At 38.3% G+C, this 20,645-nt stretch overlaps 2 protein-coding genes across 3 annotated transcripts in view; both read right to left on the bottom strand.

Moving 5' to 3' along the window:
• Window positions 1-3,916: 3,916 nt before the first annotated feature.
• On the bottom strand, window positions 3,917-11,695 carry LOC127411346 (ovarian cancer G-protein coupled receptor 1-like). The gene is made up of 2 exons (XM_051646862.1): window positions 11,516-11,695; window positions 3,917-8,007 (listed from the first exon to the last, which is right to left on the bottom strand). The coding sequence occupies exon 2, from the start codon at window positions 7,916-7,918 to the stop codon at window positions 6,920-6,922; it is 999 nt and encodes a 332-aa protein (XP_051502822.1). The 5' UTR covers window positions 7,919-8,007; window positions 11,516-11,695; the 3' UTR covers window positions 3,917-6,919.
• A 644-nt stretch (window positions 11,696-12,339) lies between these two features.
• Window positions 12,340-20,645, bottom strand: part of LOC127411293 (protein Daple-like) — a 106,129-nt gene continuing 97,823 nt past the window's right edge. For both annotated transcript variants that reach the window (XM_051646766.1, XM_051646767.1), the window contains 2 exons: window positions 18,311-18,558; window positions 12,340-15,067 (listed from right to left, as the gene is read on the bottom strand). In XM_051646766.1, the coding sequence (XP_051502726.1) occupies window positions 14,171-15,067; window positions 18,311-18,558 (1,145 nt within the window). In that variant the 3' untranslated portion in view covers window positions 12,340-14,170. The remainder of the gene's footprint in view (window positions 15,068-18,310; window positions 18,559-20,645) is intronic.

Below are 20,645 nucleotides of genomic sequence, written 5' to 3'. Positions count from 1 at the left end.
TTATAACATAACTATATGAAATTGTTATAATTGTATGTAGTTTAATAAACTATAAATTAAGTTAAATAAACTAATATTAAAGTAAAACTATCAGTGTCAGAAATTAACTTGTCATGAAGGGGCAATAATTTCCCCCTGGATCTGAATTTCATGAGCATTTTTATTCCTAAACATGTTAAAAAAAAATGTAATCTGAATAATTAGATTAAGAATATATAACCTCCTCCCCATAAAATTAAATCAACATCAAATCATATTTTATGATACTATGTATAACTATGCCTGAATAGATTATTATGGCATTTTCTGTCATCACATTTAGAATTTCAGGGGCTTTTTTGTTTACTGTATAACATTAATAATCTTACATTATTATATATTATATAAATGAATAAACTATAATATAAATTATAAATATATGTACAGTAAAAATATGCTTTTACTTCAATGTATGTATATATCATTTATTTATTTTATTTTTGTGCTTATAAACCACAATGAAAACAGTCTTCCACTAAAGTGTCTGTGGACTGAACTGTGCATCAGCTTGTCAGTTTTTTAAACAAAATGCATTCAATGTCTTCTATGCTATAGGAGTGTCTGACTTGTGTGGCTATGCTATCGCCTGTGCTTTGTATGTTCTGAATCTCTGTCCCATACACTCACGTTACCTCCAAAAGGGTTTGGGCCTGCCATCTACACCTGAGCAAAAGTGTCTGTGAGGCGCCTGTCTTCCTACTGTAACCAAGGTAAGAGACCCTTTAATCAAATCGTTTATCATAATAAATGATCGTTTTAATGGCGAAATTGTTCAGCCCCACGACACCACAAAACATCCTATTATCGAGATCTTCATCTAAAGCCGGAAACTGTTATTGAAGTCATGTCTTACAGAGAAAATATCATGCACATTGTAGTTAGCACAGTTTATTTATAGTTCACCTGTTAGAGACCTCATGTGAACTGTGTGTTGGACAGGAACTGAGAGGCCTAAAGCAAGGGCTGTACTGTACTGTTGAAATAACTGCATAGAGGCTGTATGTCTGTAAATGATAGGGTAGCATCAACACTACCAAATTTTATATTTGCAGAAAACTGCAGATCAACTCAGAACCTCTGCCAGAATATGGTATAATTATCATGGCCACAAAGGCTGCAGCCAGCCCATTAAACTTATATTCACATTCTTTCCTGTTCTCCTAAATATTTTAGGTAACCACCTTTATTGACTATTTGTTTACGTCCTTGTGGTATCAGAAGACAATACCATGGTATTTTTATATATATCATGGTACTGAATTAACACTTTATTCATATACCACTGTATTCACATGAACTTCAAAGAATACATATTACCTTGGTAGCTCCATGTCCAAAAAACATGGTATTACCAGAAAGTTTTCTCAGAGGTTCTCAGACCACACAGAACCACATGTATGGGACAGTAGAGAGCAGCTGTTTTAATTCAATTGCCATTATATAAAACACATTCATTATTAGGAAATTTGTATATTATCACTGATCTTTTTAAGTGTTAAGAGTTAAGTGTCTTTCCCTCTTCCACGGTTCGACCAAAATCAACATCGGAGAAGACCCTCACTAAACCCTTAATCATGAAGTAAAATAAACTGTAGACTTTTAATTAGTCTGGCTCTGGTTACACCTCTGGGACCAGGTTAACAAGCATGAAAATCAAATAAATAGGCCAATCCCTCAATTTCTTTAAAAATGGAGCAGAACTTTAGTGGGAATATGATGTTATGCTTATTAATAACAGTTGTATTTTGGCTTCTTATGCACCTTTGTTTAAGATTATGTTTCCTGCAGAGTAAAACAATCAAAATCAAAGCAAGGCAGCCAGAAAACACTTTGACTAAACAAACACGAGTGATATCTGAGAAAATAAAAGTTTTGCTGCAAACCAAAGATGTCCTATCTTTTTATGGGCAGTTTATTATGATTTATTTAAATAGTTATTTCACACAAAAATCAAAATTCTGTCATTATTTACGCTAATTTTTGTCCAAACAACTATAACTTCTTTCTTTCATGGAACACAAAGGGAGATGTTAGGCAGAATGTTAGTCTCGGTCACCATTCACTTTCATTGCTTTTTACAATGAAAGTGAATGGTGACTGATTTGCATTGAAAAAATTTAGGTTGAGTAAAAAATGGCAAATTTTTCATTTTTGGTGAAGTATTCCTTATATTATATACACAACGGAATATATATATATATATATATATATATATATATATATATATATATATATATATATATATATACACACACAGGTGCATCTCAATAAATTAGAATGTCATGGAAAAGTTCATTTATTTCAGTAATTCAACTGAAATTGTGAAACTTGTGTATTAAATAAATTCAATGCACACAGACTGAAGTAGTTTAAGTCTTTGGTTCTTTTAATTGTGATGATTTTGGCTCACATTTAACAAAAACCCACCAATTCACTATCTCAAAAAATTTGAATACATCATAAGACCAATAAAAAAAAACATTTTTAGTGAATTGTTGGCCTTCTGGAAAGTATGTTCATTTACTGTATATGTACTCAATACTTGGTAGGGGCTCCTTTTGCTTTAATTACTGCCTCAATTTGGCGTGGCATGGAGGTGATCAGTTTGTGGCACTGCTGAGGTGGTATGAAGCCCAGGTTTCTGACAGTGGCCTCAGCTCATCTGCATTTTTGGTCTCTTGTTTCTCATTTTCCTCTTGACAATACCCCATAGATTCTCTATGGGGTTCAGGTCTGGTGAGTTTGCTGGCCAGTCAAGCACACCAACACCATGGTCATTTAAACAACTTTTGGTGCTTTTGGCAGTGTGGGCAGGTGCCAAATCCTGCTGGAAAATGAAATCAGCATCTTTAAAAAGCTGGTCAGCAGAAGGAAGCATGAAGTGCTCCAAAATTTCTTGGTAAACGGGTGCAGTGACTTTGGTTTTCAAAAAACACAATGGACCAACACCAGCAGATGACATTGCACCCCAAATCATCACAGACTGTGGAAACTTAACACTGGACTTCAAGCAACTTGGGCTATGAGCTTCTCCACCCTTCCTCCAGACTCTAGGACCTTGGTTTCCAAATGAAATTCAAAACTTGCTCTCATCTGAAAAGAGGACTTTGGACCACTGGGCAACAGTCCAGTTCTTCTTCTCCTTAGCCCAGGTAAGACGCCTCTGACGTTGTCTGTGGTTCAGGAGTGGCATAACAAGAGGAATACGACAACTGTAGCCAAATTCCTTGACACGTCTGTGTGTGGTGGCTCTTGATGCCTTGACCCCAGCCTCAGTCCATTCCTTGTGAAGTTCACCCAAATTCTTGAATCGATTTTGCTTGACAATCCTCATAAGGCTGCGGTTCTCTCGGTTGGTTGTGCATCTTTTTCTTCCACACTTTTTCCTTCCACTCAACTTTCTGTTAACATGCTTGGATACAGCACTCTGTGAACAGCCAGCTTCTTTGGCAATGAATGTTTGTGGCTTACCCTCCTTGTGAAGGGTGTCAATGATTGTCTTCTGGACAACTGTCAGATCAGCAGTCTTCCCCATGATTGTGTAGCCTAGTGAACCAAACTGAGAGACCATTTTGAAGGCTCAGGAAACCTTTGCAGGTGTTTTGAGTTGATTAGCTGATTGGCATGTCACCATATTCTAATTTTTTGAGATCAACAAAATCATCACAATTAAAAGAACCAAAGACTTAAACTACTTCAGTCTGTGTGCATTGAATTTATTTAATACACGAGTTTCACAATTTGAGTTGAATTACTGAAATAAATGAACTTTTCCATGACATTCTAATTTATTGAGATGCACCTGTGTATATATATATATATACATACAGATCAATCTGAGATGCTACTCTTCTCACCACAATTGTACAGAGCGGTTATCTGGGTTACCATAGACCAGTGGTGGGCTGTGCATTTTAAGTCCAGGCCTTCAGTGTGATTCATGCCATTTAGAAAACACAGTTTCACAATGAATAAGACATTGTCGCAGCTAACTAATAATACCAATTGACATTTTAAAAACACATCCACGCATGAAAGCCAGAACTTGAAACAACACTTAATGCTCAAGCAAACTTAATTTTAACTGCAGCATGACTGTTTTGTGAAATGAAGGTCTCCTGAACAGACATTCAAAAATCATCAAGTTGGATGTGGGATAATCCTACTTGATATCTCCGACCATAAATGCATTCCATTCCCTGTTATTTGGAAGATGACATTTAAGGAAACAAAACTGCAATGCTCCCGTTAGCTTAGCAGGGGTTTGACTCTCATTAGAGATGTCTTCTGGCAACCCAACTGTTAAACAATGCTGCAGCGCTAGCATTTGTGCTTCAGGTGTACGATTATAAAAAGAGATTATAATGTTTTATACACCTGTTTCTGCAGGCGTTTGTTAAACAAGCTTTAATATCATGTAATGTGGAAAATAACTCATTTATCGATATTACTTAATAAAGTGAATGTTTATCACTTTGTATATCTCCCTGAGTGTTGACACGTTTGTGTGACATCATGCCCCTGCATCTCAGCGAAATCGGAGATGAGAATTTCTGCATGAGACTACAAGTTGTAATTCTGACTGCATTCCATGCAAGATGCATTCCATTGCACTTTTCCTAATAGGAAGTTGTAAAATCCGACTTTCCGAGTTGAATGGAACGCAGCATTACTTTTCAAAACTTGATCTGACACTGAATGCTCAAGCAGCCTAATTTACATTTAGAAAACTCCTGATGTTGCTATAACAATGCAAAAAGCACTTACCAATTTATTTGAAGTGAAAATCAGTCCTCCTGTCCTGTTTAATAAATTAAGCAATCACACAGTCATGCAGAACATCTCGTGTTTTTAAATCCATAAGAATCTCTTTCTCAATGGCGATAGCGGCAGTGATGACGATCTTGCGCGCTTCACTTTCAAATTACGTACATCACTTTAAGTGTGATTGCATCACTCAAGGCCAGCTAGAAGGCCTTAACCGGGACATATCCTACAGATCACACCCACCAAGAACAAATAAATCAATCTGATTGGCTGATGAATCTGACAATCTGACTTTAGTTGCCCATTCATTTGCACTGTTGAGGGATTCTGAAGAAATTCTGAAGGCCTGATGGGGTGGAGCTCAGACTCACGTGCTGCTTCAGGCATGCGATTTGTGAAACAGTTGTCACAACTTTGCTTGAAAACATCAAGGAATAAATTCTGACTGGATAAACTTTTTGTTTTTCTCTATTTGTTTGTAGATGAATTAAGAGTGGAAAGCGATTAAAAATACATAGGCAAAAAGGTGATTGAGAATGAAAAGATGAAAAATATTTATTTATTTGGCATGTTATGCCAGCAGAGAAGGCTTTGCTGGCCCTGAGAATTCACCACTGCCATAGACTTTGTCAGTTCGAACCAGTCTGGCCATTCTCTGTTGACCTCTCTCATCAACAAGGTGTTTCCATCCGCAGAACTGCCCCTCACTAGATGTTTTTTGTTTTTGGCACCATTCTGAGTACATTCAAAAATCCCAGGAGATCAGCAGTAACAAAAATACTCAAACCAGCCCATCAGGCACCAACAATTATCTAATCAGCCAATCATGTGGCTGCAGTGCATAAAATCACACAGATACGGGTCAGGAGCTTCAGTTAATGTTCACATCAACCATCAGAATGGGGGAAAATGTGATCTCAGGATTTGGAGCATGGCATGATCATTGGTGCCAGATGGTCTGGTTTATACATAAATAAAAAAATATATATTATCCCTATCATGTCTGTACTTTTTTTACAACCTCCATGTGCATCAATGCAAACAGACGTAATCTGATTTTGCACACTAAACAATATACAACAGAGTACAAAACATAGCAAAAATTCCTTTTAAGACTCAAACAGTTCCCTGAACTGTAGTAAAGTGATTCCATGAAATGTTCGGAGTACAATCTTGATTCTGTTTCAACATACAATACATACAATCTGCATGCACATTTCAGGATATGTAGTAAACCTAGTTTGCATGAACAGGAATAAGAGAACATATCCCCATTTTGGGTTCCTGTAGTCTTCTGCTAGAAGCTGCACTCACTTCCATATAAAAAATTTAAACACTGCACCAAACATTAATCACCTTTATTTACCTCCTCGGTTTGAGCAAACAGAGCATCCATGATTCCTGCAGAGGACCATCAGTCACCTCCAGACCCTCTTTTCTACACACATTTTCCAAGGATATTAAATCCCATTGGGAAGCTGACCAGGTTAAATGACCTGCCTGACCAGGAATGACTCTTTACACCCACGCTGTGTGCTTCTGCTTGTTCACTCTCTGTATGCTCCATGTTTAACCATGAAAAAAGCACAGCTGGACAACAGGGATAAGGCTTATCAAATTGGAATGAACTGGTGATTTCTGTGAACAGCACGGTTTTTAATTAAATGTTCTCATAAAGAGGTAAAAAGTGAAAATGTAGCCTGGAATGAAGTGTGACACTGCAAAGCATTTTATTTGCTATTTTTAGCTTAGAATTTTTATCTGCTGTTTTTCTTTTTAGAAATTGTTGAATCACACAATAATGTGATTACAAACAGCAGAGATTGCAAATCAGAATCGAGGCTAAGACTTTTTACCGTCCCGCAAACAATGCATTACCATATATTTAGATAATTTCTGATCTGACCATCCAAACTCACAGGAAATTTATAGACTTGCATTAGATCTTGCATGACAATATGGTAGCAGCAACAGTTGCAAAGGTATGATTCGTCTTTTAAGGTAAGGATTAGCGAAGGGTCAATTTCATGGTGTCCATTTTATAAGCAATTATTAATACAACAAACAAAAGTCATTCAAACGTAAGTTATGGTCTGCACAACCGTGTCACCACTTAGGTTCCTGGAACATTATCATTGGTTACTACCATTTCAGTAGAGTGTGTGCTGAACCTTCCATGGCTTTTGGAGCAACAGCAGAAGATGCGAGTGCATGTGTCTTGAGCCTTCTGGATGCCCTTTTGGGCGCTCTCGCTAATGAAACAGTACAGCGCCGGATCCGCCACACAGTTAAAACTAGTAAGCAACAGGGAGAAATGATAGTAATTAAAAATGTTCTCGATAAAGGCACAGTCCCTTTCTAACACCGTGCGCACCAGCAGGAAGATGTGGTATGGTGAGAAACACACCAGGAAGATAACAATGGTGCTGGTCACCAGATACTTTATGCGTGTTTTCTGTGCAGCCTGCGTGCCTGCACTCTTGCCCACTGCTCTGAGGACTTGAAGGTATGACACTGATAAGATTCCCAAAGGAAACAAGAAGCCTATGTAAAAACGGTAGTAATTTATGGAATACTCCCAAGTCTTCATGGGATAATGCTCAAAGCACACCGAATGGTTAAGCTTGTCCTTGCTGAGCTCCTTATGGAGGAAAAACACGATGCCTACAGCAAGTTCCTTGAGCCAGACCACGGCGCTGACCAGCGCTGCAGCTCGCACCGTTCGGAAAGCAGTGAAACGGAAGGGGTAGACCACAGCCAGGTATCGATCTATGGAGATACAACACAGGAAACCGATGCTTACGTAGATGTTCTCGTAGAGAAGGAAGCCACATAGTTGACAGAGCCACTCAGAGCCACTCCAGTTATCCTCCTGGAAAATATACTGCAGCCAGATGGGCAGGGAGGCCAGGTACAGCAAATCTGATATGGTCAGGTTGAGTAAGTAGACCCCCAGCTCATTGTGGGCTTTCAGTTGCAGCCAGGCATGGTACAGCGAGTAAGAATTGGCTGGAAGACCCACTAGCAGGACAAAGATGTATGCACCCGAGAACAGGTACTGGTGAATCTCGTGGCTTATAGTGCAGTTGATTTGTTCTTCCGACATGTTCATTTTCACAACCTCATGTTCACCAAATCTTACTCGATGAGTGCAGGAAGTTTGTAATCAGCAGATGTCTCCCACATAACATTTTGTGGATTCTATGGGATGCAAACAAAACATAGTAATTCTAACATATTCAATTATAACATGCTGTGTAAACACATTACCTAACATACTGCTTCTCTGGTGATAGTAAGATCTGGCGATCACTGGTGTAACTAGGGTTGCCACTTTTGACAGGGGGTGGTGTCTGTTGCTATGGCAGTTGTCGCTTGTGTGGACTTTTCAGACGGTCCCTAATCACACCTGTGACAGTATTATGACTTTTTAACACCATGTGTATGTTTTTAGATGGTCCCCACCTACATTTGCTACCAGTATCAAGGTTAAATGAACAATCTTGAACGATTTCGCCATGATGCCATCTAACCAGCTTAAAATACGGGACGCAACTTTTCATCTTTAAAAACGTGATGATCCCGTATTTTACGGGATGGGTGGCAACCCTAGGCATAACTGTAGTAAAACAAGGAGAATGGAAGAACAACTGTGATTGTTTTCATGTTGTAATTTAACACACTATCACAGTCTATGTAGAAAATATATGTTAATTTACAGAGAAATGCTCCAACACTGATTACATTGAGCCCACTTCATCTTTACATGAGAGGAAGTGAAGATCCTTATCTGTGTGGTTTTTCTTTCAGTGCACCCTCTAGCGGCGGATGACTGTATAGGCAGTCTTTTCAATGTCTGCTGGCATGATTAGGCTACTACTGAATGCATTTGTTCTGAAATTGATAAATCGATGAGCTTAATCAAATTAGTAATTACAAATAATTTATTATCATTAACATCTCTGCAAATTGCTGATTCTTTAAAATGTCTTTTTTGTGTGTGTTTCAAGAACGAAAGTAAGTCACACAGGTTTACAACGACATGAGGGTGAGTAAATGGTGGTGGTGGGGGTTCATTTTTGGGCAAACTTGTCCTTAAACTTAAATCCATATAGTTTGGATTCATAATATTTTTTATGAATCAATGTAGTTTGGATTAAAAAAATATACAGTATTTTTTTCTCAAATTGGGGTGCTCTTTATACACTTTAGATATACACATCTGTTAATATATTTTAGTCTCAGAAGTCTACAACAGACTCTAATTAATATGATTTCTTTATGCTGAAATGAATGACCTGGATGAAGACAGCCTTTCGTGTGGGTTGAGTCCATCACATGGACCTATTCTAACATATAGGCCTACAAGAAGAGATATGAATAATCTGAACTTGAAAAGCTGAAGAAGCTGAAGTTTGAAAAGCACCACTGAATTTATAACAATGAACTCACCTCCATGTCTGCTTCCCTTGACTTTGAAATCAGCTAAGGCATTTTCTGAACACTGAGTTGAGTCTTTGAAACAATTTATTCTTAAATGATGACCATTTTAGTTGTAAACCTTTCATTACATGGATTAGAATATCAAATTAGAGCACTTTACAAAATGACCATGACCATTTGGCAGAATGACTAGTTAATGCGAGGGTGTCAGAGACATTGGGAATGAGACCTTTGCTGCAGTGACTATCCTGCAACACAGAATAGAATTGACCCCTCAAGCACAGCGAGAACGGGTTTCATCACCAATCTATTAGATTAAAATGGTTTCCCTAAATCTGAGCCCAACACATCAACACAGGATGACACCTGTAATAAAACTGCTTGGACATTATGCATTTCATCTGTGAAGTAGAATAACCGAATAGTGAAAGTGTGAGACAGTGGTTTAATATAGGTAAGTTGTTTTTTGGTAGAATTATTGTTTTTGTGTTCTCTGTACCTTCTGAGGTTGACTATTTTATGTAGGCTGCGTTTCAACCTTAGAGACTTGATTTGACATTTCAAGTGGTTTTGGCCCCTGTGAGTGCACTGTGGAGCTATTTTCATATGAAACTTTGATGAACAAGCAATTCAACAACATTTTTCAAGTTGTTAAGTTTGGGTGGCATATAGGCCTATTAAAGCTATAAGCCACAAGAGTAAGAATTATCATCAGAAAAACAATTCTTCCACAAAGGTATCGTTAATTAGCCTAATTTTAGGACTATCTGTGGTTTACAGTGGCTTCAAAAGTGGCACATCCATTCAGAATTTATAGTCTGAGATTTTATTTTGCTACAGGAATTTAACTAAACTCCAAGTCAAGAATGGAAGTCATCATTCATGAAAACCTAATACCCAATTCATCATATTCATGTTTTATTAAATGCACTTAGCACTTTGTTACACTACATAGTTTTGTTTTTTGAAACAGTGTGTATTTTAACGTTTATGGGCTGTTCTCAGCAATCCAACTCTTGCATAAATGAACATACATGTTGAATATTGGAGGCTGATTGTCTAACATAAAGCCCATAACGTTATTAATTAATTTACCCTTGTTTTCGGTTGCCACCAGTCCCGTAAAATACGGGATCGTCCCGTTTTTTAAAATAAAATTATGCGTCCCGTATCGAATCAATACGGGACGCGATTTGTCCCGTATTTAAGCTGGTCAAATGGCGTCACGGTGAAATCGTTCCAGATCTCTAATTTAACATTGATATAAGTTGGAAAATGTGCCTATGGTGGTAAAGGACCGTCCGAAAAGTCCACAAATGGTGCTTAAACTGTGGGTTTTTTTCCTATATAAACGTTCAATAAGATCAAACAATGTATGAATACAATCACTGAGTCATAAAGACAAGTACAGGTGAAGGAAGAAAAAAATAAAATACGTATAAACCAACCAAAATGTATAAATAAGATAAAGGAGACTAATAATCGAAAAGATAAAAATAAATATATTTTTAACAAATAAAAGTTTTTTTTTTTTTTTTTTTAATAAGTCAGGGGTCAGGAAAGTTCTGATTTCAGCATATAAGAAAGGGTATACAATTTTTATTAATAACGCATATTAACAACGCATTTATTGCTAAAACTGTGGAGGATGTAGTTAGAGGCCGCGAAAAATGATCAAATCTGGGGAAAAAGTGCACGTGGACAGGATTCTGTAAACGTTTCATTTTTAGATTAAATGTTTAATTTATATTTAAAATTATTTATAACAGTCAAAAATTCACTGATTATTTTCGCAAACAGCAGATATATGAAATGAATATTATACGATACTCTCACTTAAGAAATTGTTAATGCGTAAAGGCTAATATATATATATATATATATATATATATATATATATATATATATATATATATATATATATATATATATATATACGTTAATTCGTAAAATAATAATAAGCACAATGGTTATATATTCAGCTCTCATCACTACCTAAACAAATACCATCATGTTAGTAACGCAATAATAATAATAATAATAATAATTTAGTAGATAACCATATTTTTTCGCCAGAATAGCCTATATTAGGCTACTATCATGATTTACCACTGTGAAGTCATATACATTAATATGGGATTGTAAGAAGCTTTCAGACTCTTTATTTTAATTTCGTTTTCGGCGCATAATACCAATATAGCAATAACTGTAATAACTGTCAGGGTAATAAGACAGAAAATGCTTTAAAGTAGGTGAATTACTTTACCTTCCGCTTGCTGCATGGTGTTATCACACGTCTCTCACTCGAGGCATTTCTGAAGTGTGATGAACATCTTCTACAAGTGGAAACAGCAGCACGACCAGCTCTCTTCTGAACAGCATATGCGATTACTCACAGCAGTGAACACAGATAACATCGCTTCCGGAAGATAAAAAAGGTCGGTAATAAATATGATATATATATATATATATATATATAAATCAACTAGGCTAGGTGTTCCTTCAAGGATGCGCTAACTGGTTGCTACTAAAAGTGAAACCATCTCACATGTGTCTTCCCACTCAGGCTGTGTCTAAAATCTTTGGGCGTCATATCATAAGCGTGTCAGATAAGCCAAGTGTGTAAACTGAGCTGACTCGGAACACGCCTATGATGTTCAAAATGCTGTCTGGGTAGCTTACTATGTTTTAAGATGTAGCCTAAGTGATCTTCCACTAGGTTACAATGGAAAATCTGATATCTGAAGAAATCTATATAAATGTCTTTTTGTGTTCAAAAAGACGGGAAAATGAAGCCATTAGACGAAGACGTAATGGAACAGAGCGCAGGAGTCTCGAGGGGCGTTTTTAAAAGTTTATTATTTCTGACACGGAAGTCTTCAAACTGCAACACTCATGGCGCGAGGCATTAATTCACGCAACGACGTGCAGGCATATGTTACGCAGACCACCCACTCAAATCTTTAGCTGATATTAGACTAGAACAGGTCCCGTGTGAACACCCGCTTACACCATAACCTCAGCGTATGGTTTCTGTCAGAGTAATGTTTTTACAAATTGCCCCAGGCCCATAGGTTTCATTTAGAAAAATCTTTATTATAAAGAGTTTTTGGACAACAGCTTTTTCTAAACAGACTTCTATCATTCACAATAAACTTTACATTATTATGTGTAAAAAGTTGTAAAAGGGCATCTAGTCAAACACACAGTATCTTACAGGTGCAGTAGTGTATGAAAAAAAAAATTGTATCTAAAATTATTTTACCAGTAGCTGTGCACATAAACAGAAAACACTCATTTTAACACAGTGTGAATGCTTGATCTCCATTGGTATTCAGTTCTCACCTCTGACTTCAGAATGAAAAGTAGATGGTGACATGAGATGGCTAATAGAAAAACAACTGAGGGTGAATGCACAACATCATCTGGTAGGAACACTGAGAAACCATGGGCGCTATCACCAAACTTAAAGGACAAGTCTCTTCACATGGACATAAAACATAGAATCAGAGTGCTCCATTCTTCCAGTGTACCACGTAATTAGACTTGATTTAATACACACTGTAGACACTATCAGCCATTCTAAACAAAATACATTTTGGGAAATGAGGCATACAGACAAGGGCTTAGATTTGGCTTGAACAAAGGTTGCAGCGTGAAGCATTTACTCATGTTTCCGTTGATCATGGTATAAATAATGTGGGGGTTGAACTTGCTTGTTTTGATTATTGAGGGTGCTGCCTCCCCCATCCCCCCTGGAATTTACACCCCTGCATACAGATGCACACACATAAAACAACCACACATACAAGTGTCATTTAATTGTCCCAAAGACATTAATAAATAAATAAGAACTTCTGGTCATTAACAGTTGTGCAGTGTTATAAAAGTGTGGTTAAAAAAAAACACCAAAATGCAGCAAAGAGCCTTATTGGTCTTCTCATTAGTACAACCCTAAATTCTTGTGTACAACTGGGCAATGTGTCCAGTGATTCCAAGAGATTCCCAGCAAAAAAAAAAAAAAAAAAGAAAAAAGAAAAAAGATTAAACCACCCTAAATTGGTTTGCTGGTCTCCCAGCCTGGTCAGGTTCCCTGACTGGTTTTAAAAGGGTTTGGGCAATTTCCAGCTGGTCAGGATAGGAGACCAGCTGGCCAACGAGTTAAATCAGCTGAGCACAAGCTTGGCCAGGCTGGGAGACCAGCTAAGACCAGCCTTAACCAATTATAGCTGGTTTAGAATTTTTTGCAGCAGGGTTCTTCCCTGTTATATCAAACCAAATATCAGAAGGTAGGTGGAATGTTTACTTTGTGCTTTTTTCCCATCAGTCTCCTCCTGTCTGTTTCTCCTTTTTGGATCTGTTATCCTTTTGCATGCTTCTGACCGAAGCCTGAGCCAAACCCAGTCCCTTAGTAAATACATAGTCACCCACAGAAGCAGAAATGAGCAGAACGTTTGGTTTTTCAGTAGGGAAAGAGTGAGAGAGCCCGTTTCCAGTAATGGGTACCATCGAGACTGTTTCTCTGTGATGGACCTACAACTGTCCTGCACCTCCTAAATATGGATGCAGTCACTACTCAGTTATTGAGCTATTGAATTATGCTGGGAGTGGCTCCTAGCACACAGCCAAACATTTGTTTTTCACATTCAAATAGAATGTGGACTGGCCTGCCATGGAGCTGCGGAAATCAATGGTGTTCAGTTGAGTCGGAAGGGAAAAAAAGTGAATACATTCGAGTGCCCCATACATTCCTTTTCAGATAAAGGTGTACGCGTGCAAGTCCCGCAAATGCACCTGGTGCTATCAAGGTGTCAAAAAAATAGAGAAAGAAATTGAATAAACAGTTTCCTGACTTTAAGGAAGCTGCCTGGGGCTGTTAACAGTGCAGTTTTATATGTCAAAAGTGTTTCTTCACCAGGTTCTACACACAGCCATACTCATACCATACAGTCTGAGGGTCATTGTTAGGGTCTGGAGAAGCAGGTTTGCTGGTGGGTTGACCCTTGACGCTGTAGCTCAAGTTCGCAGTGTCAGCTTTCTTTAGTAGAGGCGACTCGGTCTGCCTTGGCTCTCGAGGTTCTTCCTCCAAATCATTCAGTCTCAATGCAGATATGGCTCGTACTGGAGTAACCATGGCCACCTCACCATGATGAGGGGGTGGCCGGGTTTGAGCAGCCCCAGAGCAAACTGCACTGGCTCTACTACTACTCCCTACGTAATCCTGTTCAGCTTGCAAGGACATGGAAGAAGAGTGCAGGGGGGGAGTACTGGTCAGGGACAACTCATCTCTAGGGGGAGCAAGAGATAGGCGGCGGGGGTCCACTGACAGGTGCCCTGGGTCTGCAGGAAGAGGTGAAGATCCAGGCAGCCTAGCAGACAAAGGTCTTTCCCTGGTGACCGCACCAGACCTCCTAACCACATCGCTCTGATTGGGAGAACTAGCCTCTGCACGGTAGCTATTCGGTCCGTTGGAGTGGAGGAGGTCTGCAGAGGCCAGGCTGAAAGTGCGACTTAGGCTGGTGCTGCCTCCCACCCCTCCATGAGGGCTAGACTGCTGCAGAGGTGAGGGCCGTGAGCCGGCTCCTCTGTTCGGAAGCGTTTGTGACTGAGAGGGGGGCATGGAGGTCTCTGTGTGCCGAACACTTGGTTTGACGCTGTGTCCAGGTTTGGGGGCCCGACCTTCCAGTTCAGGCAGAGTAGTCTTGATGGTCGGCATGACATAATTGGTGGGGGTTTTAGCACCATCTCGCAGAGGTGCAGGTCGGGCAGATCTGGTGAAGTAGTCAGTCAAGAGATCCTCTCGAATTCCTGTCTGGACCTGAGAGAAAAGACATGAATCATCATTAGGCATCTTGATGATTAAAGGCCAATGAATTTACCCCAATTCCAAAATTATTATTAGGGCGCCTACACACTAGGGAAAGCTCAGACGGAGCGTTTGACATAGGAATGTGCAAGCTCCATGTGGAGTGTATGGAATTGAAATTAAGTGGAAATACAGCAGTGGCGATTTCTCAGGGCCAGCAAAGCCTTCTCTGCTTGCATAACATGCCTAATAAATACATATTTTTTCATCTTTTCATTCTCATTGACCTTTTTGCCTATGTATTTTCAATCGCTTTCCACTCCTAATTCATCTACAAATGAAGAGCAAAAAACAAAAAGTTTATCCAATCAGAATTTATTCCTCAATGCTTACAAGCAAAGTGTGACAACTGTTTCACAAATCGCCTGCTCCTTAGCCAAAGCAGTGCATGAGTCTGAGCTCCACCCCGTCAGGCCTTCAGAATTTCCACAGAATCCTTCAACACTGCAGTGAATGGGCATCTAAAGTCAGATTGTCAGATTAATCAGCCAATCAGATTGATTCATTTTTTCTTGGTGGGTGTGGTCTTTAGGATATGTCCCAGTCCAGGCCTTCTAGCTGGTCTTGAGTGACGCAATCACGCTTTAAGTGATGTACGTAATTTGAAAGCGAAGAGTGCGAGATCTTGCTGACAAGTCGGCTGTCATCACTGCTGTTATTGCCGTTGAGAAAGAGCCTTATGGGTTTAAAAACCTGAGATGTGCATGATCGTGCGATTGATTAATTAAACAGGAAAGGAGGACTGATTTTCACTTAAAGCAAATTGGTAAATGCTTTTTGCATTATAGCATCATCAGGAGTTTTCTACATGTAAACTAGGTTGCTTGAGCATTCAGTGTCAGATCAAGTTTTGAAAAGTAACCGTGTACCCTGACGAAACAAAATTTATTGCAAGCAAAATTTAAATCACAAATATTATTAGAGAAATGTTCTTGGTATTAGACCTCCTTGCTTCTGGCTTTCGTGCGTGGACATGTTTTTAAAATATCAATTGGTATTATTAGTTGACTGCCATGTAATATATGATAGGCATACAGTGTCTTATTCATTGTGTAACTGAGTTTTCTTAATGGCATGAATCACACTGAAGGCCTAGACTTAAAATGCACGGGCCGCGGCAGGCATACAGCGAATCTGATTTCACGAAAGCACAACTAGACCCACCCCTCTTAGATTCTCATTTATCACTGGATGCCTACGTCAAGAGTGGGTTGCAGCAAAAGTCTTAATGTTTGCAACTTTTGGTTTGACATAGTATCACTTTCGCAAACCCTTGCATTTTCTCTCTCAGTCTTCCCCACGTACTGCCCCAATGGAAAGCTATGCATTTGCGTAAACTCTAGTGTGTCAGGGTTTCTGCAGGTTCGAAGGAATGAAATTTAAGACTTTTCAAGGCCAAATAAAAGACCACTTTCACAATAATAATAAAAAAAACACATGAAATAATTCTTTAGCTGGTAAATACAAAACCACTGAGACTACTTGGATGACTCTGGACATGTTTTTTTTATATTTTATTGTGCATTTGTGTTTCTTTTTTAAATAAGTTGAAACAACATTAAAACTCTAAATAAATTCATTAAGAATGCATGTAGTCTATAGTATGTAGCCTGTATTGTGACCCTTCTCTTTAGTCAATTGCTTTCCAGCAAGATGTGACGCAATAGACCAATGCTTCGGCAATGTCACCGCTTATGTCAAACACGGAAGTGGTGGCAAAAACCATGCGTAAGAAGTCAACTTTTATCGGATTACCTTTTTGAAAAATGATTCCGAGGGCTCTAGTTGACTGCTGTGGCTTCAAGCCATCAACAGAGCTGACTGGACTGAGATAATTTCAACTCACAACTTTGCAGCAAATATTTATAGCGAATATGATTACATATTATTTATTAACTCATTTTATTATAGTAATTGTATCGCTAAGAATATGTTTGTATTTATGATGGTTTTGTGTCATACTTTCGTTTAATCATCTAATCTGTCAAATCTAACACAACAGTCAGTGGGCTTTCTGCCACCACTTACTGGGCATGCGCTGACATTTTTGTAATTAAGAGGATTGGTCTATAGACCTTATTCACAGTAGTCCCATGTTTGATTTTTAATGGGAATGGAAATGAAGCTGAGGGACAGACTTACCATCTCTTCAATGGCATGCATGGTATAAATCTGTAAAAAGCTCCAATATCCCATCTGATTTTCCACAACTCATGTTGTCTGGAGTTTTTTGTCTACTGAGTGCCCTTAAAAAAGAGATTTTTCCAATGTTTTGTCTGCGGAACGATCCAAAAACACTTAAACTGCAGTACACCCCATTGAAGAGACTGTATGTCTCTCTCTCACAGCCTCATTGTCATTCTCGTCAAAAATTTAATATGGCGCTGCTGTGAATAAGGTTGAAAGAGAGAGGAGAAACTGCAGAGAAGCCAAAAACAACACTGCTAAATGCACGAGAGAGAGAGAGAGAGAGAGATGATTTTGTTTTAAGCGTCTCCTCTATTCATGCCCAAAATTTAAGACCTCAGCAAATGAAATTTAAGAGGACCCGTGGAAACCCTGTAAATAAATAAAATATTGATACAAGGATCCAAGTATCACTACCATATAATGAGAAAAAGAATATTTTTTATATATGATTGTCTAATTACAGTAGAAAATGCATGCATTTCTCATGATTTGTAAGATTACATGTAAAGAGAAAAAATACAGAGGCCTATTAAAATCCACGAGGATAGACAAACTTATATTTAGTTGTGTCAAATGCAAAAGGTGATAAAGTGATGTCAAATTAGCCACTAGATTCATCACTAAGATAAGATCCCAATTGTGAATACATTTAGCAGTAAATTAAGTTAAGCCCCAAACAACAATTACCAAACAATGCACTTTGCCTTGGCCTCACAGTTCTGGAGAGTACAAACAGCTCAAATATCAGGCATAATTCATTTAGGGACATAAATATCTCTATCGATCATAAATTAAATTCAGAAAGACTCCTGAAACCACTCTGACTGCATAAATAACCCCCAGAGCACAACTTGTGATAGATGGTGCAGGATACCTAACTCAGAAAATGTACATCCTACAATGTGTGATTCATTACACATCTTAAAACCCCCAAGCAAGCAAATGCAAATGTGTACAGTTCCTATGATTTGTCACTGATATGTCTGTTGAGAATTATTATCTTACAGTGGGTGGGGACAAGGCATTGCTCTCCTGCAGGAACTCCTCCAGGGTAACCATCTCGCTGTCAGGGGAGGACGGCCGCAGAGAAGAGGGATGCTGGGAAAGGCGTTGGGCAGATGGGGTGTCACAGGGCAGGGTGGAGCTACGAGGAATCAGAGATATCTGACTGAGACGTGACCCTTCGTGACCTAGTCCAATGACATCATCACTTGATAGACTGGCAGATCGGCCCTGCAGGCAGTCCAGAGAACCTGGAGTAAGACAGGCAACTAGTCACGATTCATGAGGCAAGAGGAATTAAAAAGAAGAACATACTTAAAATAGGCCTTAATAATGGCAGTAAACTAAAATAAACATGAATATATTAAAGCACTCTGCAGTGTGAGAAATTGCAAAAAGTGTGCAAATTAAAAATGTAGCTAATTTGGGTTTGGGTGTATATGTGTCAAAAGCTCTATAAGGATAATTACTGTAAATATGGTCAGCAATTTCAGCATTTAGGCACTAGTCTGCATTTTTATCTCTGTCGAAATCAGAAATGTCAGTGTTTTTCTGCAACCCAGGAGAACATTTTAGGACAAATAACCTAAAGGTATTTGACAAAATTCAAGGTAGAGTTGTAATATATTCATTTTCCAAATTTTCACCCTCTTGAAAAGGAGTAACTATCTGAAAACAAATGTGGTTGGTTACTAGGGCATTGCTATGTGGTTGCTAGTGTGTTCCCAAGATACTACTCGGCTTCCTCCTTCAATATAAATCTATGGGATTTTTTGGCCATTCTATTGTCTGTCATAATGGCAGTGGTACGGGGCAAGTTAAAAGTGTAATACTTGGGGTAAGGGGTTTGTTCAAACTGATCCTTGACTTGGAAGGGACCACTAATTAAACAATCTGCAGTTTAGAAGCACCAAATTGCCTTGAAAAGCTTCCACTGCCAATTATTGTTTTCAGTCTGAAGAGCTCGATCTATCGCTTGTGGCACTAATAGCTTTCAACATTAGGAAAAGATCTATCATCATCAAAGATGGCAACAGTAGCATGATGTGTTTATCATATAATTTTCATCTTTCCTAAGCAAGCACTGCAAATTATGTTGCCGTCACACCACAGTGACTGTGAGCTCATATGAAGAACAAAAAGAAAATTATGAATCCAATTGGGTAAACTCTTTAAATAGTCCTTTATAATGGTAGCAACAGGTAATCTATGCCAAAGTCACTTTAAAGGAATATTCTGGGTTCAATAAAAGTTAAGCTCGATCAACAGCATTTGTGGCACATTGTTACCACAAAAATTTATTTAGACTTGTCCTTAAAAAAAAAAAAAAGAAGAAGCAAAAATCTAGGTTACAGTGAGGCACTTGAATCCGTATCATTTGTTCATTTCATACTCAATTAAGAATCCAAAATTGGAAAAATGAAAAATGACATTTCATCAATCATTTACAAAACCAATATTAAAAAACAAGTAACAACTAGTTTTTCGTACTTCCAATTTTATGCTCAAGTTAAAAATAGGAAATTAGAAAAATGGCCTCGGGACACTGTGCATTCTGATAATTTGAATTTCCATCTAAAAAAAACTTATTTGAATTTGCACATGTGTGTGGCCCTAAAATGCCCCTTTCTTCTGATTATTCAACCTGCACCGTCATCTGTTCTTCCTCAATACTGTGAGACAGAGTAACCATTCACTGCTCTTGAATTGTTCAGATATTTCTTTCTCAGTTAATTTTAATTTCTTTATCATTTATTCTCCAAAGCGCACCATGTTTTTTGCAAATGTGCTATCTCTCTCAACTCAACCAGCTGCAGTTGGGTATTGCATTTGCAGTTAGTGTGGCCACATGTCCCGATAAAACCGCCACATTCCTGATTTTACAAGTCAATTGCCACGTCCCGATAATTACTCTTAGCTATAGTTTGATTGCATTAAATAAGCATTTTAAATTGGCATCGCTGTTATGTGCGATTTCTGAAACCAGTAGAGAGTAACAAAAGAATTGCTCACTGCAATTTCACAAGGGTAATTTTCTCCAAGCGGCTAACTGCGCTAAATTTCCCTCACCTCCGCCAACTCCCACATGGATAGCTGCTGCTATGTGAAAAAAAAAAATCTCAATACCCTCTAGAAGCCAAAATCGAGGATGAATGGGTATTATGCTAAATAGTATGTAATAACAATGTCATGTTATGCTAATATGCATCAGTGTTTACTGCATGACAAAATGCAAAAAGCATAAGAAGAAAAATAGACTGGGCACCACTTCTGCCAATTATAGAACGCAAACACTGCAACAATTCTCAGTTATTTCAGTGGAATACCTGTTAACTGA

The sequence above is a fragment of the Myxocyprinus asiaticus genome, chromosome 20, assembly GCF_019703515.2.
Source record: "Myxocyprinus asiaticus isolate MX2 ecotype Aquarium Trade chromosome 20, UBuf_Myxa_2, whole genome shotgun sequence".
NCBI classification, from domain to species: domain Eukaryota; kingdom Metazoa; phylum Chordata; class Actinopteri; order Cypriniformes; family Catostomidae; genus Myxocyprinus; species Myxocyprinus asiaticus.
Note: the sequence above shows the minus strand (reverse complement) of the source record. Positions and strands in the feature narration are given on the sequence as shown.

Excerpts from the sequence above, each read along its gene's own strand:
- LOC127411346 (XM_051646862.1), bottom strand. The coding sequence starts at position 7,918 with ATGAACATGTCGGAAGAACAAATCAACTGCACTATAAGCCACGAGATT.